This window comes from Lissotriton helveticus, chromosome 6, assembly GCF_964261635.1.
Source record: "Lissotriton helveticus chromosome 6, aLisHel1.1, whole genome shotgun sequence".
NCBI classification, from domain to species: domain Eukaryota; kingdom Metazoa; phylum Chordata; class Amphibia; order Caudata; family Salamandridae; genus Lissotriton; species Lissotriton helveticus.
Window position 1 is genome coordinate 1938979768 of NC_136067.1, and position 25253 is coordinate 1939005020.

Consider the following 25253-nt stretch of genomic DNA (forward strand, 5'->3'; position numbering starts at 1 on the left):
ATGTGTTGACCTCCGGAGTTCTTACCATTATTATTATTTTTCTGATATTTATTGGCACACAAAGATCTCTGCAGCAGGTGCTTTAACGCCATAAGATATTTTAAAATGCAGACTTTGCAGCCAATTGAGCAGAACAGATTCATTGCCAAGTTGCAACGTATTGCCAGTTTATTAGGGGTTGTGTTTTAAAAAAATAAATGTATAAGTTGAAGCCTAGATTTTGAGTCCGGTTATGCCACTTTCTTCGGCACAACCCTAACCTACAATATCATTTTTTAAATCTCATAATGCGCTTAGATGTACTCACGATAGACCTGCTAAACATGTGTGAAATTTCAAGATCTGATGTTACTTCTTGTGATGTCACTACCTGTGAGATCCTGGGTTGTGATGTCACTTTCTGTGATGTTGCACCATGATGTCATGCTCTATGATGTCACTTGCATACTGCCTAGCTAAGTTAGTCCCCACACTTCTTTTTTAGGACTTGTACCCTGTAGGAAAGTGAGTACTAAGGGGTATATTATCAACAACTAGCGATAATTTTTGTCTCTAACTTGTTTAGAGACAAAAATTATCGCCGCACATCGGCGATTTTTATCGCAGATAAACCTTGCTATTAGCAAGGTTTATCGCAAATGCGATAAAAAACGGCCGCAATGCATGAATATCGCTGAAAAGTCAGCGATATTCATGCATTATCGAGCAAATGCTCTTAGCCATGTTATCCACCTCCCATTGGATAACATGGCTAAGAACTGCTCAGGGCAGGTGTTAGCTTTTGGAGATATTCGCGCTTAGCGCAAATATCTCCAAAAGTTGGTAATAGGAGATAGCGATGTTAGCGACTGTTTCCAGTCGCTAACATCTTGGCACGCCCACTTTGCATATCATTAGTGATAAATATCACTGACATGCAAAGTGGGGCCCATGATGGTCGCTATCTCCTATTAGCTGTCGCTAACTGGTGTTAGCGACAGCTTGGTAATAGGGAGATAATTTTATCTACGCTTTCTTGGCTTTTAAAGCCAAAAAAGCGGAGATAAAACCCCTTGATAATATACCCCTAAGTGTTCTAAAAACAAATCTGGTCTATGAACGTACAAAAAGTAATTATTATTAAAGATAGACTTGGATATAACGTGATGGACTGGTGCAGAGAAGGCAAACAGATGATTAAAGTTTCTTTAGCGGTTTCATTGTCTACATCATCGAGCCTTCTGTAGGGGCACTGAATGCACACGGATCACTAGCAGGGTTTGAGTCGGGTATCCCGGGTCACAATCTATCACAATCCAAAACTGCGCTGTGAGGAGCAGTGTTTGGGACTTTGAACTTTTACCGCTCGCTGTACTTGTGGTCGGAGTACCCTGGTATAGATGCCACTTCGTGAGTTACAACTGGATTCCTAGTTGCTGGTGAGAGAGTTGTGGGCATCCTTCAAATAGTTACTGGGGTTTTACAGCTGTAGAGTTTGTGTAGGGCTTATACACTAGTATCCCCCTTGGTTTCATGTTGCACATAAATAAGCCTATGTCCAGAGACGTTTATGTCTGAACTGGATCCAGTAGAAACAACTATTTGTCGCTGCACAACTGGTAATTCAACATATACACTCAACGTCACTTTTTCCCCATGTTAAATGTGGCACCACCCCAGCGTAACTTTTAATATGGGAAAAAGTGAGGTATGGACGACGCAAGGGGCTTGAAAATAAACCCTATAAGACCCAGAATTTTGATATAACAAAACGCGCGAGACAAAAAAAACCAGGAACCTCTTAATTTAGGGTGACCAGACGTCCCGGGGTTGCCCGGACAGTCCCGGGTTTTCACTTGCTGTCCTGGCAGATTTCGGTAAATTTGGCTCAAGTCCTGGTTTTTGGAGGGGGTCGACTGAAAAAAATGAGAGGCACTTTTCTGGGTGTTATAAAGCTGTGCTAGTGAGCAGCTGTTATAAGTAAGCAGTTTAATCAATATGTATGACGTTGGTTGTAGAAATTAAATTGTATTTGTTTTCTTAATGCCTTTTCTGTGATCTTATGTTGATGAGAACTGTCATTCTGCACCATTCTGTTGATGAAAAATTGTAGTCCTTCTTCTATTTTCCTAAAATGTCCCGGTTTTTGGTTCTCAAGATCTGGTCACCCTATCTTAACTGGTAAATTCAATCAATATTTTTAGCTGAGCACATGCGAAGGAAGTGTGTGTTTCTTTATCAAGCAATCCCACCTACTTCTTTTATCTTTATTATATATAACAGCCACTAGATGGCAGTAAAAGCCAAAGTCAGAGTTTAACAAACATTAACGCACTTTTGTGTCACTGACCCTTACGTCCATGCTTTAAATCTTTAATTATAATATTTTCTTCTCATAAAGCTCGTTATGTTTGTCATTAACCTCCTTTGATTGGTGTCAGTGATCATCAAATTTCTAGTATCTCCACGGGGCTGATTTATTAATAATATGCTCCTGTGCAAAGTCACACAAAGTTACACACACAAATTGTTGCTAAAGTATTTCTTTTCCAGTGCAAAATCTTATTTGCTCAGGAAAGTTGCCTATACAGTAAAGCAAATGATACTTTACGGTAATTTACATCTGGGGAGTTTCCCGCGTTCCCACATTACCACCCCATAGTTTTTAATGCAAAGCCCCATACACTAACAGTGGTAGACAAGGCTTTGCCAATAACAATAATGTCTTCTCGAGGCAGACACTAATAAGGAGGAATGGTTTTTATTTCTCCTAAAGTGTCAAACATTGCACATGTGCTGCACCTTTTAGGACACATGCAAGGGGGGGGGGGAGTTATAAACTATGTATAAGCATAATACTTTGTACTGGAAAAAAAACTAGGCTAGACATCACACACACACACACACACACACACACACACACGCACACACACGCACGCCCCCCCCCTGCACTATAATCGGGGCCACTGGAATTATGTGGCAGAACAGGACAGGATATTGCAGCAGCTTGGACTAAATCATAGGGCAAGAAAAGGCAAATTATGATACATAATGTGGCACATTTTGTGATAGTATTAATTCATTATTTAGTCATTTTTACACATGTTAATGTTGTCTGGACAAAGGTCTCACCGCAGTAATACTGATTTAACATCCGAATACAGCAATAAGAAACAGATAAGTGACCAGCAAACCTTTGTAAAGGGCCTTTCACTGTGCGGCAATGCTTGTTGCTGCATTTTTTATTCCATTTAATCAGTTTGAGCTAGAGCAGATTATGCAGCAGATGATGGCTTATCTGGCAATAGCAGCACATCCACAATTATGTGGAAAACGCCGGGACGCAAAATTGCATAATTCAAGTCACCCTGACAATAGTGCAAAGGTGAGTGTGTGGCTCTAGGTAGCCCTTTGTGCACCAGAGCTGGGGAGCGAGCAGGGCATCACCATATCCAAGGCTGTGTTTCTATTGGCTCTCTTGAGCCTTGGTCTGCCTGACTCACCTGAGTAGCTGAATTGTGCTCTGCTGATAGGAACACTCCCAGTAGCATGGCTCTTAACACAGGCTTATTACTCAAATGAGAAAATGATTTCAGGGCCTTATTTCTAGCTTTTTATATGGCCCAGACTGGTCTGCTCCGTCCCTTTGTTGGGGTTAAATCAGTCCTTACTTTCTTTCCTTCTTTAGTCGCTCTTCCTTCTGTAGCTGAGCTTAATGTCACTCAGAAGAAACACAAGACGTTCTCATGTGTTTCCTAAAAGCCCTTCAGCCCTCTGTGTGATATAACATGGACTAATATGTTATTGCACTGTACTGCACACATCCAATGTGTGGATTGCTTTGCGTTTTGTCTTGGTTTAGGATTGTGTCCTAGAAGGATGGGCTTCAAGTACAAAACCTATGCCATTCATCATGCACACACCTGCGCACATGGTGCAAAGGCGTGGGCCATATTTACATGCACTGTGTGCCGTAGGAACGTCACTTTTCGTGACGTTCCAGTGGCCACAGGGCATAACCATATCAGGGGCGGCTCTAGGCTCATGGCGGCCCTGGGCAGGGAGCGTAGGTAGAGGGCCCCAAAGGAGGGGGTCCGGGCGGGGCAGAGCGCGGAGGCCAGTGAAGAGGTGGGGCGGGGGGGTCAGGGTGTTTGGAAGTGGAACAGAGCCGGAGGCCGCCAAATCCCTGCCAGGGGCCGCCACGCAAATATGTATCCATCCACAGAGGATTATTATCATATTAAGGATATATATTGGCGTGGTGGCCCCTGGGGTTTGGTGGCCCTGTGCAGGTGCACAGCTTGCACATGCCTCAGGCCGCCCCATACCATATCTACAAGGCCATGTAAGGCCACCCTGCGTGGCTTTTGATGGCCTTGTAGGTCCGGAGTTAGGCAAAGCAGCACTAGTCGCTGCCTTGCCTTACTCTGCGTCAAAGAGGCGTTCCATGGGTGCTGCAGTGGGTGTTCCCACTCAACGCCAATGGAGTTTGACACTGCCCCAGATTGACAACATCAGGTAAAACTGGGGTAGTGCCAAAACCTGGCGCCTCCTTAGAGCCGGCATAAAGAGGAGAAATGTTTACATTTTTCCTTGTTTTTCCCTCGTTCCATGTGTGCTGCATTCTGCAGCACACATAGAAAGAGGAAAACGCCTCTTGTGATTGTTTTTTGTGCAGGAAGGTGCACCTTCCTGCACAAACACACTCATGCTAACAACACAGGCGCCCTTGCACCATGGTGCACCATAGTGCAAGGGAGCCTGTGTTGGGACACAGCTGCTAACTGACAGGAATGCCCCATATCTTGTAAATATGGTGCATTCCTGTCCTTTCGAATTGGCACAGGGCAGAGCAGCAAAATGATTTGCAACTCTGCCCTATGCCAATTCCTTGTAAATTTGCCCCTAAGTTTGTGCACCAGCACAGGGGAGGAGAGCAGCAGCAGGCCATGTTAATAAATATTGCTCTATGCTGCTTTCTTCACCTTGCACAATGCAGCAATGTTGGTTGCTACACTATATTGTGTCAAAAAAGAAAAAACGTGCCCCTAGTATTCCCCGGTGGTCACTGGTGTCCACCAGGTGTAATTTGCTTCACCTGACCCTGCAGGGCTGCAAGGAGAGCATTAACATCTGCAGGGCCGCAGGAAGAGCAGGACCATCTGCCAGGCTGCAGGGAGAGCAGGAACATCTGCCGGGCTGCAGGAGAGCAGGAACATCTGCCGGGCTGCAGGAACATCTAGAGGGAGAGCAGGAACATCTGAAGAGCTGAAGGCACATCTGCAGGGCAAGCTTGAACATCTGCCAGGCTGCAGGAACATCTGTAGGGTTGCAGGGATATCAGGACCATCTGCAGGCCGAGCAGCAACATCTGCAGGGAGAGCAGGAATATCTGCAGGGCTGCAGGAACATCTGCAGGGAGAGCAGGAACATCTGCAGGGAGAGCAAGCACCACCATGTTGATGTCCACTTTCTTCCCACAATAGGCCCGCCACAGCAGACCTCCTTTGTAGTCAAGAATGATTACCGCTGGCCAGGGCCGGCTCTAGGGCGGTGCGACCAGGACCACCGCACCAGGCCCTGACTTTGGGGGGTAGGGCCGCCATGTTTGCAAGTATAGTATGGTTTTAAAAGCACCTGCTGACCCGTTCCTGGCCTCCAGCAATTTTTAGGCACCACTAAAAGTGTCAAGATAACTCTGCCAATTAATGTTCTTCCCGGAGAGAGACTGCGTTTTGTGTAGTGGAAGTATTGACTCAACGTAAGGTAGTGCAAAGGGTTAATATGCCTGCTGAAAAGAACGTGTACCATGCAGAGCGCAAAGTGCATATAATGCAAATAGATCAATGGGTTACTGCCTTTGTCAGAGAGACCCTTTTGTTACCTGCAGATTATAGACAGTGAGCTATTAACTGTCTTCAAAGAGCAGCATCCAAACTGCAAAGTATTGATTAGAACGTTGTGATTTTTTTCTCCAATCTTTCATTATCCTAATGTTGCAAAAAGGGTTCATTTGGGTAGAAATCATTTCTGATTATTAAAGAGAACTGCCAACCATAGCAGTACATTTTAAATTCGGAGTTTGTGCATCTCCAGACCAAGCACTCTTAAACTATACTGCCTACCAGTATGGATGAATTGTCACTCCTACACCTTGTAGTCGTGTAGTCCTCTGTCTTAGGTAATATTTCCTATTCACTGATTTACACACATAGAATTGATGGTCCCTGTGTAATGTGTTTGTGTGATGTAAAGTGCTCTAGCGCCCTACACTGGTATAAGTGGCACTATAAAAGTAATTAAATGCATTTGAGAGGGGGTGGTTATGGAGACTTGAGGAGCACTGTTAAAGGGTGGTAGCGAGGGAATCCATGACAGAGGTGGTCATTGGGGGCGGCAACAAAAATAGTCGCACCAGGTACCACCAGCGGTAAAGCTGGCCCTGCCGCGGACAGCCATGGCAGGGTACTTTTAATTGCAGAAAAAGTGCATGCATGCTGCTCTGAAATCAACCAACAGGTTGACAAATGCAAGTAAGTAGAGAATAACATGAATTTCTCTCTATGCATTACAAGAATGATATGTTAAGGCAGATCACAAGACAGAGACATAGGTATGACTAGTTACCAGCTAAGGCGTAGTAACATCCCACAAACTAGTTGTTAAAGCACCTAAGACACCATAGACAAGATCAGCAAAGAGCACAGTAATCACAGCAGCACGCGCGCAGCCGGGTGGGGCAGGGTTCCATGCAGTAAAATGTTAATAAACACACACTGCCACCCATGCTCTCCTGGACAATGTGCAGCATCTGTGCACGTGAACACGTGGCCCTTAATCCAATCCTGAACATGAAAGGGGCAGCGCTGTGCTTCAGTCCTGGCCTCTTCAGATGGTCATACAGTCAGATGGTCCAGGCTCTCGGCCGTCTGTCCGCTGGAGCCCAGGGGACAGAGGGATGACTCATCTCTTTGATCATAATGAGCACAAACGCAAATATCTATATGTCAGCAGCTGCCCTCGGTCCAGGCTCCCGGGGGCCGAGGGCCTCCCCGGCCCAGCGCCGTCAGCTCTCCGCCTCTCCCGAGGCCGGAGACAGTGATGGAAACCACTGGTGACATCTGCGGCCCTCGGGGACTGTCTTGTGAGCCATGAGGCGAGCATCTTATCAATGGAGTGAGGGGGGGGGGGGGCTGCCTCGCGCACAAGGAGCGCGTCTTTAAGGAATGCCAGAGTCCTTCTAGGAAACTCTGCCTGGAGAGCGCCTCCGTGTGGAGGGAACCACAACTGGAACGTGTCCAATCAGCTCTCTGAATGTGTCCAGGATGGAACCGCCCCTGAAAAGTGTCCAGTGAGCTCTCTGAATGCGTCCAGGATGGAACCGCCCCTGAAACGTGTCCAATCAGCTCTCTGAATGTGTCCAGGATGGGTCTCCGATAGGTAGGACACAAGCAGGGATGCAACTTCCATTGGTGCTGCAGGTGCAGTGGCACCGGGTCCGAGAGCCCTGAGGGGCCCACTGAACCCTGAGTATTGCTGTATTTTTACATTCAAACAGCAGCCAAGGAGCCCTCTTTCTTCCTAGCACCAGGGCCCATGGCACACGGGCGCACCTACCGATCACAATAAGAAAATGTGGAGGGCTTTGAATTGCTCTGGGGACAGGGCGCTTATTAACCATTAAAAACCTTTTTCTTCTCAAGCCTTGGAGTTACCACGGGTTGTAGTCAGTGCTTAATTTGTAAAAAGAACATTAGTGCCTGGGCCTTCGTCAGGAGGCATCAGCAGCCTGCACCACTCATTAACCCTGCCCCTGCCAGTGACTGTACCAACGCAGCTACTAAACATCACACTCTTACAAGTGTAACAATTCAGATTATTCCAGGCACTCAACACTACAAGAATGACCTGGGCGACAGGTATTAGTCCTTTTTAATGTATATTGAATTAATAAACAACTGCTGTTATGCCTATTTCTAAATTAATCAGGCAGCGCCACCATGTGGCAGACTGTTATAAGTGCTGTTGATTGACTATTAAGGGGGTCATTAGGATGACGGGCGGCAGGGGAAGGGACCGCCTGCCATAAGGGCGGGGGTCCCGTGGGGTGTATTAGGATGCGCCCGCCACAGTGGCGGGCGCATCATGCATGTTTAACATTGCGGCGGGCGGTGTTTACACCAGCACCCGCCGCAATGTTAAAAATGCTTGTTATGCATTTGCATACACAAAGCGTCAGGCACCGTGCGGTGCCTGCCGCATTGTGTATGCAAATGCAGGGGGTACCATAGGTCCCCCTCATGTGCACCCCCCACCTCGCCTTCACCATGGGGGCCTGCAACTGCAGGCCCCCAAAGTGAAGACCGCAAGCTTTTCCGCAGAAAGGCATCTGACGAAGCCCATCCTGATATAGCTGGCGGTGTCTGACACCACCACCATATAAACCCTTTTCTGCCCCGGTCGCAAGGCGACCGGGGCGGAAAAGCGGTAGACGGTGTTTCCGTCCGCCGCGGACCCACCAACCATGTTAATATGGCGGGGGTCATTGCAGCAAGGATGGCGGGCGGATCGCCCCCACCAGGCCAGCGGTGGCTACTGCCAGCCTGGCGGGGGCAATCCGCCCGCCATCCTAATGGGCCCCTTGGTGCCAGTGCCGAGCACCAGAAACCACAGGCTCAAAGTAAGCACTGGTCCTTGTAATTCCAGGGCTTAGTAATTGCAAGGCAAGGTAAATAATGGGGATTGCATGTCTTTCGGGAATAGCGTACAGGAAATAGTGTGTCTGCGTTAATTCCCTCACATTTTCAACTTGAGCTTCCCCAAAAAAATGTGCTTTTGCTTCAGGCAGCTGAAACGTCCATGTGAAAAAAAACATATAAGTCTGCCAGGCCCTGTAACTTCAGTTACTGCGCCCCTTGGATTTCACAGGCCACTAGTAATGAGAGCCGTGGAGTGTGAAGAGAAGAGTGACCAGTCGATTCCCTCGCTTTAGGACACCACGCTTCTAGTCCCGAGTTTTTGTTTAACACCAGGGGGGTCTTCTTCCAATTAGGAGGAACTGGGTAAATAGTTAGGGAGTTAAAATATGCAGAGCACCCAACTCAAGGAAAATTAATTTAAAACATAATAAATAAATAAAAACATTAAAATATAAATATTTAGGGGCACCAATGGCTTGCTTCGCTGAGAGTGCCGGCTGCTGCAGCTCATTTAGGACTGCCCTCGTTTAACACATAATTACTGTCTGGCAAGTGTATTCTTGGCTCCTTACAGTTAAAAGAGTCGGAATAAATGTCATGATAACCACTTGTTAAAAAAAAGATTACAAAACACTAGACTAGAGGAATGGAGCCCCGGTGATGACAATAGCTAAAGGCCTTGATAATCGAGAGAGCCATTCATCAGCAGAGACTAGACCCATTTTGTAGTTCATGGATGCTTGACTCTGCTGAGCTGCAGGGAGCATGACTATTAAATGTGATCAATCGCTCCAATGACCGAACTGTCCATCATGCATCACGCGCACTATTTTTAAATGACAGGTGGGGGCTATAGTTGATTTACCAAGGTACAGAGAACAAGGCAGAAAGATGACAGAATCTAAACTGAGGTGCAATTACAAGAAACAGGTCATACTGCCTAGTGACTCTGAATTCCAGGTAATGCCTTGCCATTCAGTGCTTAATTTGCACACAAAAAAACCACCATAAGCGCCAGGGCTCTTGTTAGAAAGCCACTACAGCTACTAAACATCACACTCTTACAATTTAAAAATATAGATTATTCCAGGCACTCAACACTATAAGAATGGCTGGGGTAAAAACAGACATGAGTTCTTTTTAATGTGTATTGAATTAATAAACAACTGCTGTTGTGCCTATTTTTAAATTAATCAGACAGCACCACCATGAGGAAAACTGACTGTCATAAGTGCCGGTGTTGAAAATTAAGAGCCAGTGCCGAGCACCGGAAGCCACCAGTTCAAATTAAGCACTGCGGTATAGCTATCTGCCAGGTCTCAAAGATCTGGAAATCTGAGGACTGAAAAAAGGCAACTTTCACTTAGGTTACATTTCTACAATCACCTGATTAATTAAACATAACATTCAGGTACAATCAAGGAACTGGGACCTCATCAGTTGAATCCACGCCCATACGGTTCTTACTGTCCATCCATTCTACCAAGCGTTGATGCATGAAGCATGAAAGAATTTCAGTATTCAGAGTTAACTATGTTTTTTTAACTATGTTTTTTTAATTTGTTGTATTAGTTTAGTCATGCATCAAGTTTGGTTTCCCCACTGTGAATTAGCACTAATTGGTCACTTACATCCATGTGGTATTAACAGGCCTGAAACACAAATAGTGCAAGTATGCATTTGCTCTGTTTATCTGCCATTTTCTTCATGTGTTTAACTAGGTGTGGGCGGAATTTGCAAAGTCATGCTACGCAAAGCTCCGCGAAATGGTAACAAATCTATGCGAGCATGCAAAAGTTCCGGGAACAGGCAGAATTGAGTGTTCAGCCTGTTCGCGATGCTTTTTTCCAGTTCGCAAACGCTGTTTGTTTGCTCCTGGAGAAATATATCGTGAACACGCATTTTGAAAGTGCGAACAAGCAAAAAATTCTGCAAGGCTGCTGATCGCGGAATATTGGGCAATTCCGCAGTCTCAGCGGAACGCAAAATTATCCAAATTCCACAAATTCCGCGAGCGGACCGGAATTTGACACCCAGGCCTATTTAATACCTGTGTAAAAATGTGCACGAATGGATTGTGTGCCTTTAGGCGCATTGGTTTGCACCTAGATTTATTGCCTGTAACCTTGGTGATAATTGCCCTTGATAACACTGGCACAATTTTTCTCTTTATAGAATTGGCAGGGTGGAAAATGGGTCCAAATTGCATTCAGCCAAATTTTATTATCACTTGCATCCGAGTCTACAACATCCCATAAGTGTACACGCACCACCCCTCACTTATCATTCCTCTATTTTTGCTCTTCTTTGGCACACTTCTCCTCACGTTGTTTAGAACACGCCACCCTGTCCAGCAACATGTATTGCAGTATGTGATTCCAGTGTAGAAAAAAGTGATTGATGTGGCATGTGGGTGTGGACACAGCTGTCTTAATCAAAGAAAACATATCCATTTCACTGTTAATTACTAAATGAAGTCATATTTCAAAGGCACATGTAGTCCACCCAAAAACAATCAAGTCTTAAGAATGCAGCACAGATAGAAAAAGGAAAAACAAGGAGAAATAAAGGTATTGCTACTCATTGCGCCTCTGACGCATTCCCAGGTTTACAAAACTTTGAAAATCTGGGAATGCGTTAAGTGCCATGGATGTTGCATGGGAGTGAATATATGACGTCAAAACGCAAACAATTACAACTCATGCTTTAACAACACGGTTTTTACATTACAACTGCCATTACATCGCATGATTTTACAACGCATGCCATTACAGCGCATTGTTAAAAACTACCATTACAACGCATTCTATTACAATGCATACCATTACAATGCATAATACTTTTAGGCCAACAGTAGGGTAAGTGTTGGATAGTGTAGGGGTAAAAATTACTATTAGCACTCAAGTGAGTACAACAGTAGGGTAAGTGTTGGATAGTGTAGTGATAAAAGTTACTATTCCCATCTACCCCAACACCCATACCCACCCTAAAACAAAAAAATCTCCATTACTTACCTTATAATGCGTTGTAATGGCATGCGTTGTAATGGTATGCATTGTAATGGCATGCATTGTAGTGGCATGCATTGTAGTGGCATGCATTGTAGTGGCATGCATTGTAGTGGCATGTGTTGTAGTGGCATGCGTTGTAATGGCATGAGATGTAAAAGCAGTTGCGTTGTACCAGTTGCATTGTAAAAGCAGTACGATTTAATAACTGCATTGTAATGGGTGTTTCTCCATTGAAACACCTAGAACAACACCCATGGAACCCCTCTTTCACGCAGAGTAATGCGTGAAAGAGGGCCATACTTACAAGGCCATTAAAAGCCTCACAGGGTAGCTTTACGTGGACTTGTAAATATGGCTGGTGCGTCAAAAAAAGTATCTTACCGGTGGCGCAATGTGCTTGTGAATAAGCCCCTATGTACATAAAACTCACCACGTCTCGTCTAACCCAATCAACATTTATATCTACATGTGTCAGCAACAGGATGTGAACAGCAGTATAGTCAATAGTACCGACCAGGTCAGGGAGATACTATGAGAGTTCAGGAAAGAGGGAGGGTAAGACAGTCTACTATACCATGCACGGACATCAAACTTATTTTCTGCTTTTCCCCGATGGCCACCAAATTGTTCCCTTCTTTTAACCTACTTGTTGTAGAGCACAATGTCTGGAATCCAGATCATTTCGGAGGGAACCCGGATGGACGTGACATTGTCGTACTCTGCTGGGTTCCAGCGCAGCTTGTAGTCATTCCACTCCTGCGGAAACATAAGCATAATAATGTATAGCGGACTTAAAGGGTACCCGTCGCGCCACCTTCAGCGCCACTGGTACGACAATGACAGTGAAACACAGAACCTAGGGCCAGATGTAGGTGCCCGAATACCGGTCGGAAGTGGCCGAAAATACCGATTTTCGGCTGTTTCCGACCGGTATTTGGACATTGTTATGTAGGGGTGTTTAAAACATACATATTCCATAATTTTACCGAATCGTTAATTTTACCGAATCGGTAAAATTACAGAATCGGTAAATTTACCGATTATGTAAATTTTACCGAATCGGTAAATTTACCGAGCGGTAAAATTACCAAATATGTATTTTCTAATGTAGGTAGCACTGTTAACAGTGCTACAGGGCTTTCAGGATTCGGTATTTACCATGTAATACTATTACATGGTAAATAACGAATCCCTGTGTACATGCACATCTGTGCATGTACACCTGTGCCATGTGGCACACAGACATGCCCTAAGGGCATTTATGTGTGTCACATGGCACACAAGCCTGAAACAGGGGTGCAACAGGGTGTCAAAGTGACACCCTGTTCCCCCTGTCAATTCGGTAATTTTACCGATTCGGTAATTACCAAATCGGTATTTGCTATTGATTCCTATGGGCTTCAAGGCCCATAGGAATCAATGGCAAATACCGATTCGGTATTTACCGAATCGGTAAATACTGAATCCTAGCGAATCGTTAAAAATTAGCGATTTTTTATCGACATCTAATTTACCAATTCATGAATACCGAATCGGTAAAATTCGGTATTTATGAATCGGTAAATTAGATTTACCTACATCGGGCCCTTAAAGTGGAAGTACTCAGACCAGCACACACTCACACCATATGGCCAACTGCCCTTAAGGTATGTAAACCCCCCAAAACAACAGTTAAAGTTACTTAAAGTTTGTAGATTTATATAGCACAGCTTATCACCCGTGAGGGTATCTAGGCACTGTCCGGGAGTTTAAGTGATTTGCCCAGTGACAGGATGTTGCACCAAAGCCGAGACTTGAACCAGAGTCCGCAGCTCCCGAGTCGGCAGCTTTAGCTGCTGCGCCACATCCTTTACCTCGTAATAAATAATACAGTCATAATAAGATACCTTAAACAGTCAGAAACCTGCAGCCAATGCAGACAGTGATGCTTCTATGGCAGAAACACACAAAGCATCACCCGGTCAGAATGCACATCGACACATATGACCAACGCAACAGCAAAAGTCTCCTGTACGCCAAATGTCGCAACTGACATGGAGCATGGATGTACACACACAGTGAAACTAACACTGTTCGAATCATTGTCTGAGATGGTTAGTGTCTGACAGGTGCAAGGGATGCATACCTCTTGTTTAATAAACATATGAATGAACTACAATGAGAACTTGAGACAGGGGGATTTTCTACCCCTCAATTGGGGCCGGCAAATCTCTGCCTTTTCATTAGCCAACAATATAGGGCCTAATTTAGATCTTGGCGGAGGGGAATACTCCTACACAGACGTGACGGAGATCCCGTCAGCCGTATTATGATCCCATTATATCCTATGGAGATCGTAATGCGGGGGGCGAGATATCTATCACGTTTGTGACGGAGTATCCCATCAGCCAAGATATAAATCAGGCCCATAGCCTTCATGAACAACATCAGAGTTGGTCTCCAACATAGGATGGACCGAATTCAGGTTACTATAGAAACTATCTGATGTCCAACCACTGCAAAACAAAAGTGGTGCTTTTTGAACGTCAAAAGCCTTGTAACCAACGAGGCTGCATCTAAACAGCACTGCACTTGCAAAGAACAATAGTACTTGGAGGTCATAGTTAATACTAGACTCACTTGGACACTCCCGCCCTCCACATATTTGCTCCAAGGAGTAACAAGCTTTACACGATTTTAAAAGATTGTGCAAAGTATTCAAACGGAGGCCATCAGATGGACAATAACTCCCAAGTTATTCAGTTGTTTTTCAAATGAGCAGCTGCCTATTTTCTCGGTGCTAAGAGCTGACTTCTCTTAACCTGTGTCTTTGAAATGCTCCATCTTTGAGTCTGTAGCCTCCCCCTCCCCCCCAGTCCAGGAGCATACAAATGAATACGCCACACACTGAGCTCTGTAGCAGACGTCTTATTCTTCCGCGTACAATCACACACTACACTCTCATTACGTCATGACTGTTAACCGCTTAACCGCAGCGGCAATTCCACTGCGGTGCAGCGGCTTTGATGAGTGGGCGGGGCCGTGTCGGCCAATAGACGTGTGCAGCACTACAGAGGTGGTGCCCGCGACGGCCGTTGGTCGGTGGGCGCATGGAAGGGGTTAATAACCACAGCGTAACACCGCCCAGCAAGTTGCGTGATTCCTCTGTTGACTCCACCCAGAACTGCAAGGGTCCTAGCGAACATAGTCTAAAGACATTATAGAGTACCAACCTGCTGAAACTGGGGATAAAACCTTCTTGGGTCTTAGATTGGGATTATCTGTTCACAGGGAGTACGATTTCATGACCAGGACAGCAGGAGTCTTTGCTAGAACCATTGTGAAACAAACTTTGACTATATCCATGGCAGCATTTCTAGTTAATTTGATGGGTGATACCCCCCGCCACTGGATTTGTGCAGCTGTGCCGATTTTTTCTTAATTGTGGGATTGCTGCATTTGCCACATAATCCATCATCTGCCACATAATCTGCAGATTTTAACGAACTAAGGGGCATATTACCAAGCAATAGCGATAATTATCGCTATTGCTTGGTTAGAGACAAAATTTTACCGCTGAGCTGCGGCGATTTTTACCGCAGATAAACCTTGGTATTACCAAGGTTTATCGCAATTGCGATAAAAAACGGCCGCAATGCATGAATATCGCTGAAAAGTCAGCGATATTCATGCATTACCGAGCTAATGCTCTTAGCCATGTTATCCACCTCCCATTGGATAACATGGCTAAGAACTGCTCAGGGCAGGTGTTAGCTTTTGGAGATATTCGCGCTTAGCGCGAATATCTCCAAAAGTTGGTAATAGGAGATAGCGATGTTAGCGACTGTTTCCAGTCGCTAACATCTTGGCACGCCCACTTTGCATGTCATTAGTGATAAATATCATTGACATGCAAAGCAGGGCCCAAGATGGTCGCTATCTCCTACTAGCTGTCGCTAACTGGTGTTAGCGGCAGCTAGGTAATAGGGAGATAATTTTATCTCCGCTTTCTTGGCTTTTAAAGCCAAAAAAGCGGAGATAAACCCCCTTGATAATATGCCCCTAAATTTTCTTTCTAGCTCTAACGGATCATGTTACTAAACGTATGGTGACTCGGGTTCCTGTGCACCAGAACGCTTTTCACAGATGTTAGCTGATCATCTGTCAGTTACTTATTGATGTATTTAGGTGTTAGATTGGTACTAATTAAGGTGAACTGTTTTCTCAGACATTGTTATCAGGTGCAAACTTTACAAAATAATGCTCACAAAATGTGACACACTATGCTGCATAATTTGCCTTTTCTTGCCACATAATTTAGACAACCCTGCCACATAATTTCGTCCTCTTCTGCAGCATAATGCCAGTGGCCCTTGTGACACCATAGAGTGGAAACTATTAATGGACGTTTGTACTGGTACTAACAAAGAGGAACATAGGTACATCTGTGCTTTAAGAATGACTGATTCTCTCAAGTGACTCACAGGCAGGCATAGGGGGCTAAACACCTATAATGTGTACACACAACTACATATCAATAGAAATGACCATGTTTTTCTTGCCCCCTGTCTTCGCACTTCTAGACACAATAATATACACTTTATATCTGGCCTAATGCAGGCCCATACTATTATCACCCCCTGGGTTGGCTGCCCTGCAATCAAAAGGTTGTGTTGTTTTTGCAGCAAAGACTGTGAAGCCTCCATTCTCATTCTATTTCTCTGCCCTGCCGAGACAGTCAAGCAGAATCAATATCTAATTCCTTAATTATTAAATGGATAATTGGTACTGATGAGCGAAACTGGGAAACATAATGTATTATTGAATTTAGCAAATATTCGGGAATGTAAAGCAGTTATTGATTTTATCAAGCTTTTGTGTAAAAGGTGACTATTAATTTAGCCAGGAAAGGAAGCATTTACTCCTATTATATTTCCAGGTCTGTGTAGCTCTCTAAGGGTTTTAGGATTTGTTTTAAACAAATAAACTTCCATCGAAAAAAAAAGATTCAAGCAATTTACAATGTACAGCTAAAACGGATTTAGGCTACTTGTACAGGGTACAGAGTTAAGGAAAGGGGCTTCTATCACAGAATACTACACCAAGAGAGGGGTTCACATCTCACTTCTAAACTGCACGAGGCACTGCTTCTGATGCTCATAGGAAAAAACACTCCCTGAGAGCTGTAATCAGGTTGGGGTTGAAGAGGATGATTCATCGGGGAAGAAATTGAATCAGGGAACTTTCTTTCCTGCAATCAGAGAGGCGGAGACTAACAGATACCAGAGATCATGTCTGTGATGAGGTCATCAGCAGGGGCCTAATGAGACATGACTTAATTGTGTGGCACCAACTATCTCATTTGCAGACATGACTCAGTGTGGCAGGTTGTACTCGCCAAGGTACTCTTTGTTACCTACACAAGGCTGGTGGAGGAGGGGGGCCTATGCAATACTCTCTAAATATGACAATACTTAAAAACGACAACATTCAGAGAGGGACAGATGATCAGACCGCACAAGGCCCTCACCTGAAGATCTTATGATAATAACGTGTTTTATGTATAGTGCGCACTCCCACAGTTCTGGCACATTTAGATATTGTATACAATGACTGTTACTATGAGCTCTTTTAGTAGCACAGAATTTTTTGATATCAGAAGGATTAAAGGCGGGCTTGGCCCTACTGAAATTCGATTATTTGCCCCGAATGCCACCCAGATGTTTGAAATCATTTCTTGGCTGGTGGAGCTATGCAACCAGTGGCAGCTAGCAGGGAATGGAGTGGGGGGAAGCGGGAGGTTAATTTGGTTGGGTGGGGGAAGTGTGGGGTAGCGGGGGTACAAAATAAAAAAAATACAAATACATCTATCTATTCCGCTGACCGCGTCTCTTCTCTGCTTCTTGGCGAGTACAGAACCAGAAAGCACCCAGGCTCCCCATAACCAATCACAGCGCTGCAATGCAGCCTTGTGATTGGCTCCCATAAGCCAATCACAATGCTACAATGCAGCATGAGTGTGGGGATTGGGGGCCTGGGCATGTTCCCCACCAGGCTGTGTAATGCAGCCTGGTGGGGAACATGCAAAGTGCGCATGACTGGTTTGGGCGGGCCGAGATGCCCGGTCAAATGGTCATGCGCACTTGGAGTGGGCAAAGCACTCCTCCCCTGTGCCTCCAGCCTCTCCCGCCCCGACTGAGCCCCAAACCTGTGAAAAATTAAATTATAACTTTTATTATCATTTTATTTTTCCTGCTCAAGGAGCAGTGGGACGACGCTCCTCCGCCTTAGTGGAGGAGCCGTCCCTGCATCCAACCACCGAAGAGCTGCCAGTCGGGTGGGCAGAAAGGAGGAAGTTGGGGTGGCAGTGTTTGTAGAGTTGGCATTGTTTTTGGAGAGAAAGCAAAAGACACACAATTGATGGACGGAATGCAGAAGAAATCAAAACATTCACCCCCAGTCAAAAGATCTGAGTTAAATCCATCATTCTTTTGCTCACCATGCCACCCCGGTTTAGACCTGGCCATATACAAATCAGTCTTGACCCTGTGCCTCATGGGAACAGTACAGCCCAAACTGCTAAGCCAGGTCCTCCTTGTTTTTGGAGGCCGCTTCTAATTCTCATGCTTGTCTATGGCTCTCCTTGAGACATTGGCATGGGTACCTGATTTCCCACTGTTGCTATGTCACAGTCATCCCAGGCTGCTTCTGCCGGGCTCCCAAGGAGCCTGTCAGAGCAGGGCTGGCTCTCTGGTCTGATGGAGAGTAGAGACCACAGCTTTAGGCACAGAGGGGAGTGTGGTGGGGTGGCTGACAGGAGACAAGCTAATATTTTTATATATTTGGGCGCAGGAGAGTTGGCTTGAAGAGAGAAATGTGGGTGGCAGGATAAAATGTGTTTAAAATGTGGGTGTGAGGGGATCGTATATGTGGAGGGTGTTGAAGATGGGTGGAAGGACACACAGACATGTTTTTAATATTTAGGGGAGGGTAATACTGAGGGTGGTGTGAAACTGTGGAATGATGCATAAATTCTTTTTTAGGAGGGGCTAAAGGCAATGATGGCCATGGGGTGGAGGGGCTGGGTGGCAGGTGAAACACAGGCCAGGGGTCTGAGGCCAGTATGGCCATGTTGTGTATGGCTCACCCCTGGCTCATCTACCCCTGCATAGTTGGTGAAAGCAGGGGCTGAAGATCCAGGTGGGCCATGCAAAATAGAAAACTGGAGATGGGTAACCGTGAATAACAGGGATGTTTCTCAACTCAGGGTTCTGGGTGACATCAGAGACAACTCAGGGTTCTGGGTGACATCATAGACAATTCAGGGTTCTGAGTGACATCATAGACAACTCACGGTTCTGGGTGACATCAGAGACAATTCAGGGCTCTGAGTGACATCATAGACAACTCACGGTTCTGGGTGACATCAGAGACAATTCAGGGTTCTGGGTGACATCAGAGACAACTCACGGTTCTGGATGACATCATAGACAACTCACGGTGACATCATACACAACTCAGGGTTCTTGGTGACATCATATACAACTCACGATTCTGGGTGACATCAGACAACTCAGGCTTCTGAGTGACATCATAGACAACTAAGGAGTCGCCTTCGTCTCTTTGATGTCACTCAGAACACGTTGGCGAAAGAAAACCCCTGTTATTCACTGTGATCCATCAATAATTCAATATATTTTTCTCTCTCCCCCTTATGTTCTCACATGGTTTACTCTGCCTATACCTCAATGGTTAATAATATGCAAAATCACATGGTTTGGAGTTTACCAGGTACAATTAACTGCATCATCAAGTAAAGGTTTGCCCCAAAATTGAAACACAAGAATTTTGTTGCCCCTCTTCCCCCACCAACATTTTCATTATTGGTATTTCTCAGGCTTTTCCCCACTTCAAGTTTCGTCAGATTTCACCTGCTGAAATTTAAAGGGGGTAAAATGAGGGGTCGAACTCTATAACCCTCTTGTAAATGCGACCCCCCAGCAAAACTCGCACAAGGCCCACAATTGAAGGCAGCCCCTGTCATTGAGGCCAAAGAATTTGGTGCAGTTTATTAAGATTGAGAATGAGCAATCTACAGATAAAAATGTATGTTTTTCACAATCAGACAGGGCGGAGACAGGCCAGTGTTGACCCTAGCTTTTACATCTGCACTGAGTCCCCTGGTTTCAATGGCGCATCAATCGGTTCTCTGAAGCCAGGTCCCTCAGTCATCTGCCTCACAGGGGGAAAAAAGGTGATTGAGGAAAGAGTTTCTCAAACATTCTGCATAAACAGCGAGCGTTTGGTTTTATTGCCACTATGTAAAGGCAATTCTAGACCAGTTTCAGTCCTAACAACTGCTGATCTATCTGGTTGCTGGGGTTCAGTCGAATAGCCAGGTCCTGTGATCCTTCCTGAGTTGGGTCAGCGACGGGGATTGCCTACAGTGTAGAGGCAGGGTGTTTCAGGTCTTGACAACGAGGTGGGAGAAGGATCTTCCTCCGGCTCTAGTCTTGTGGATTCGTGGGACGGTGGCCAGGGCCAGTTGTGTGGAATGGAGGTGTCTGGTGGGTATGTGGATTGAGAGGCGGTGGTTCAGATATGCTGCTCCTGCATCGTGGAGGGCTTTGTAGGCATGTGCGAGGACCTTGAAAGTGATTCTTTTGTTGACTGGGAGCCAGTGGAGTTCTTGAAAGTTTTCAGTGATGTGGCTCTGGTGGGGGATGTTGAGGACTGGTCTAGCTGCGCCATTTTTAATGTTCTGCACTTTCCTGAGGAGTGTGTGGAAGCATGATGAGAATACGGCATTGATCTTCTGGTTCATTGTGAGCGAGGAGTCCAGTATGATGCAGAGGTTTTGTGTATGGTCTGTGGGATTGGGGGCTTCCCAATGTGGTGGGCCACCAGGGTCTGGTCAGAGTTGAGTTTGAGGTAACAGTCTTTCACCCAGGAGGCAACTGTCTTTCATCCTGCAGTGAAAGTTCATTCTGGCGGCTGTGGTTCCTTAGTGAAGGGAGAAGATCAGCTGGGTGTCGTTGGCGTAGGAGATAATGTTGATTCCCGACGATGGCTGCGATTCCCGACGATGGCTGCGAGGGGGGCCATGTAGACGTTGAAGTGGATGGGGCTCAGGGAGGCATCCTGGGGTACTCTACTGCTGATCTTTGCGGGTTCTGACTGAGGGGAATGGAGGTAGTCTGACTCGCTCACCGGTGAGGAAGGAGCAGATCCAGTCCAGGGCCTTGTTGCGGATGCTGGTGTTGTGGAGTCTCATGATTAGGGTGTGGTAGGAGACAGTATCAAAGGTGGATAAGAGGTCCATAGGATGAGGGCTGCGGTTTTGCCCCAGTTGAAGAAGGAGCAGATGTCATCGGTGGCAGCAAGGAGTGCAGTCTCGATGCTGTGGTTGCTTCGGAAGCCGGATTAGGAGATGTCAAGGACATGGTTTGCTTTGATGAATTTGGGGAGAGGGCGTTGATGGTCTTCTCGATTACCATGGCTGGGAAGAGGAGCAGGGAGATGGGCCTGAAGTTCTTGAGGTCTTTCGGGCCGGCGGATGGCTTCTTCAGCAGGGGGTTGATCTTGGCTTGTATCCAGTCATCGGGGAAGGTGGTGGTCTCGATAGAGCAGTTGATGGTGCGGCGAAGCTCGGGGGCTATGGAGGTGACAGCTCTATGGAAGATGTAGTGAGTGCAAGCAGCCACAGCTCATACAGGTAAGAGAGGTGAGTCCGGGTGGGGAGGAATCAGCAGACGACCATGAGGGGAAATGAAGTAAATAATAAATTTTCCCTTGTCGGTGTTTGTTGAAATCTCCCCCCACCACACCATTGCTCTACCCTGCACGGCACGTGCCATGTGTAAGGGTCCGAGGCGGCTCCGGAGTGGACGCTCTTCATTGTCTTGAGCTTATCATCTGTGGTGAGCGGAGTCCAGTAGAGCAGGATCTGTTGCGGTGTAGGGTGGTTGGTTGCGGTGGTGTCGGGCATGATGGGCGTGGTGGGAGGGTCTTGGGTGTCAAAACTGTAGTAGGTCTGCCTGATATTGTGGTGGAATAAGGTGCAGAATTTGTTGCAGAGGTCATGGGAGGGTGGGATGACTGTGGTCTCACTGCTGGGCATGGCAGATTCCTTGACAATGGCGAAGAGTTCTTTGCTGTTGTGTGCATTGGTTTTTATTCTGTCTTGGAGGGCCATTTTCTTTGTGGTTTTGAGGAGTAGGTGGTGTGCAAGGAAGGCGTTTTTCAAGGTTGCATGTGTTTTTGGGGTTCTGTTGTTGCTCCATCTCTTCTCGGGTCGTCTACAGATGCGTCTAGACTCATGGCGCATGGGAGGGAGCCAGATGGATTTCTTGGAGTCTCGCTTGCTGGGTGCCTTCTTGAGGGAGTGTCAGCACAGTTGAAGATCCATCGATGGCAGTTGCATGCTGAGGTGTTAGCATCTGTTGATGTCGGTGGTGTGGTAGTGCTGAGAAAGGTGGTGAGATTTACTTTGGTGACTTTATTCTAGCTATGACAGGGGGGCTTTTGTGTACGATGATTGTGGTGAAGGCGAAGTGCATGTAGTGATGGTCAGTCCAGAGGAATTCGGTGGTGGGGATGTTGGCGATGTTTTCGCTGGCGGAGAATATGGGCTCAATCACGTGTTCCACTGAGTTAGTCAGATAGGTGAATACCTGCTTGAGTCTGATTTTGGTGAGGTCCTCCAGAAAGGATGTGGTGTTCAGGTCACCGGGGTTGTGCAAGAGTAGGATGTAATCAATAGATGCGAGTGCCTGGGTGTGATTAACTAGACCATGGCTTCTGTGAAGTACGTGCAGAGCTGGGAGGCCTGTAAATGAGGGTGCCACGAGGGTGGTGTTGGGGCTTTTCTGAATCTGGAAGTGGAGGTGTTCTATGGTTGTCGTTGGTTCATCAGAGTGGGTGGTCAGGCGGAGGGTGTTCCTGTGGCTGATGGTGTTGCCTCCTCCTGGCCTCTTCAGGGATGGCAGTGGTGATGTCTGGGCCAGAGCTGGGGTTAGTCCAGGTTTCCATCAGGAATGCAGTGTCGGGAGAGATGGAGTGGAGGGGGTTCCAGATTTCTGTGGCGTCTTTGTGGAAGGAGCGCGTGTTGAGGAGGATGCATCTGAGCCGGTCGGGTGCGAGAGGAGCAGGAGTGCGGCTGTTTGCGAGGGTGTAGCTGCAGTTTCAGCAGGAGAAAGGTCCTTGTGTGTCCTTCATTGACATTAGGGTTCAGGCGGCGTGGTGTCCTGCATTGTGTTAAAAGTAAATGACAATCATGAACATTGCCTGCGCCATCTTGTTTAGCGGGATCTTCTATGTGTGCGTAAACTACAGCCATTTTAGACATCGCACCCATTTCGTACTCTGCTGGTCACCTTTGTTTCACCCTGTCCTTGCTAGTATCCTCCCAACGCTCTGACTAAACCTGAATAGTGTGCTGGGGACTGTAAAACCTTGTCATCGCAACAAAACCCCGGTGCCACTTCCCGCCCCAAACTTGTTCGTCCTTTCATCTCTGTGTACAGACAAGTCTTTTGATAATCTCCCCCTCACCGCACCTGGCTACTCAATCCCGTCCCAGGCACTAACTGACCCTTGAGGACATGGTTTATTACCTACAAACAACAAGACTTGTTTTGCTAACAACGGGACCTGTTTTAATCAACAGCATGGACCCTTAGATCTGGCAGATCCCACGTGTTTTAGATCCTGTCGGAAAGTCCAGCTGCGAGATAACGATTGTCTGTTATATCTGGGTGGGGGATAATTTCTGTTGGGTTTGTGTGGGAACTTGCCTGGGCCAGGGATTCAAAGGATGTATAACCATGCTAATAAACGGATGCAATATGCCTAAAACCTGTATAAAAGACCGAGCCACAGAGACGCAGTTAGAGCACCTCCCTGAGACATCCCGGTGTCTGAGTCGATGTGTTCTCCTCTGGAGTAATAAACCTTTTCTTGCCTTCCAGTTACCAGCGCCTGCCTCGTTATTTTGATAGCGAATTGTAAGTGAATTAAAGGGGGAACATCCTTTACAACGCAACTTTTACAACGCACTACCATTACAACGCAACTTTTACAACGCAAGTTATTACAACGCATTGCGCTGGGGGGCGCTCTAGGATAGGGAATAGTTTAATTACTATCCAACACCTTCCCTACTATCCACGGGGACTGAAGTTGGAATAGTAAATTAAACTATTCACTATCCAGCGCCCCCCCAACGCAAGTCGTTGTAACGACTTGCGTTGTAAAACCTGCGTCGTAATGGGATGCGTTGAAATGTCATACATACGAATTAAAGGTGTCCCTACATTGGGGGTCTTAGGAGACTCGCTGCTTTTCAGAATTTGCGTCCCAACGCAGGGCCCATTAGCGACATGTGGGTCCGGTAAGAGAGGTCCTAATGACGGAGTGAACATCTAAATGATCTACATGCCCTGAGAAGACCCTTGTCTGGCTGCAGTACTATTATTGCAGATTTCCAATATCTTTTCAGCCTTGAAAATGACTTTAAGAGGAACATGTCAGCTGCCTGTTTGTTTTGGAGAACACGTCAACATCAAGGACTGTGAACAAATCTGGAGACAATAAACTACATGCAATATACCTCAACTTTGCAGAGCGAAACTTGTTTTTCTTTGAATGCATTTCATGCTTTTGGTCTACTGTGTATTGTATGTGTCTTGTAAAGCGCACTGCTGCCCTGAGGCGTCGTGGCGCTGTAGACCGCTGGGGAACCCGTCCTGGCTATCCCTGTGAGATGGTCCCTACTGGGTATCTCCAAGGTGAAACCAGGCATCCCCGGCGAATGTGGGGGGCCGTTGTAGAGATGAGGCAAGCTAATGCCCAGAGTTGCAGAGTGTGATCCCTGGTTAGAGTAGGCACCGAGGCGAGAATTATCGAGTCCGCTGACCCTGGTTCACGACCCTGCCGCGTCGGGAATTGAACCCTGGTCCCGGGCTGTTCTCTGCTTCCGGGTCTGCTGCCTCTACCCAGTGAGCCACACCACTCCACTATGTGTGCCTCTGTATTTTTCTCTGATGAAGGAAAGAAGGGTATGCACTCCCCATGAGAATGTCAGCTGCCACAACCTTTTGATCTCACTATAGTGAGTGGGGGTACAATCTGTGCAAAGCCGGCACACAAGAGATTCTCCTGCTAAATCAAAGCAATGCTTCCAGTGAGCTCTGAGAAGTCAAGTCCACTAACAAAAACAAGCAGGGCCAGCAAGAAAGTTTAATGAAAGGACAGAAAATAAAAACTGGGTTGGATGCGATCTGAGACACTCATGATGTGACGGGTACCACATGTTTGCGAGATGCCCTAACCTTTGGTGCTTGGCGCGTTCTGTAGGGAGGTGATAGACCAATTGACACCACTGAGAGGTTAGAATAATCTAAAAATCCCAGAACTTTTCTTACCCTGCTTAATGCCAAGGTCCAATCGTGATAGATCACTCTGCAAATTTAGAAATTTGGAGACAGATTTATCATTCTTTCACGTAGCAAGCCACTGTGTAGTGCTGCGTGAAAAGGCAGAAATGCGCCGTATTTACCATTCCTGTACATTCCTAGCGCTGGCT

At 46.3% G+C, this 25253-nt stretch overlaps 1 protein-coding gene across 1 annotated transcript in view; it reads right to left on the reverse strand.

The window, feature by feature from the left end:
* Positions 1–25253, reverse strand: part of CHRNA2 (cholinergic receptor nicotinic alpha 2 subunit) — a 166272-nt gene that overhangs the window by 22935 nt on the left and 118084 nt on the right. The window contains exon 5 of the mRNA XM_078649943.1: positions 12336–12445. Coding sequence (XP_078506069.1) covers positions 12336–12445 — 110 coding nt within the window. The remainder of the gene's footprint in view (positions 1–12335; positions 12446–25253) is intronic.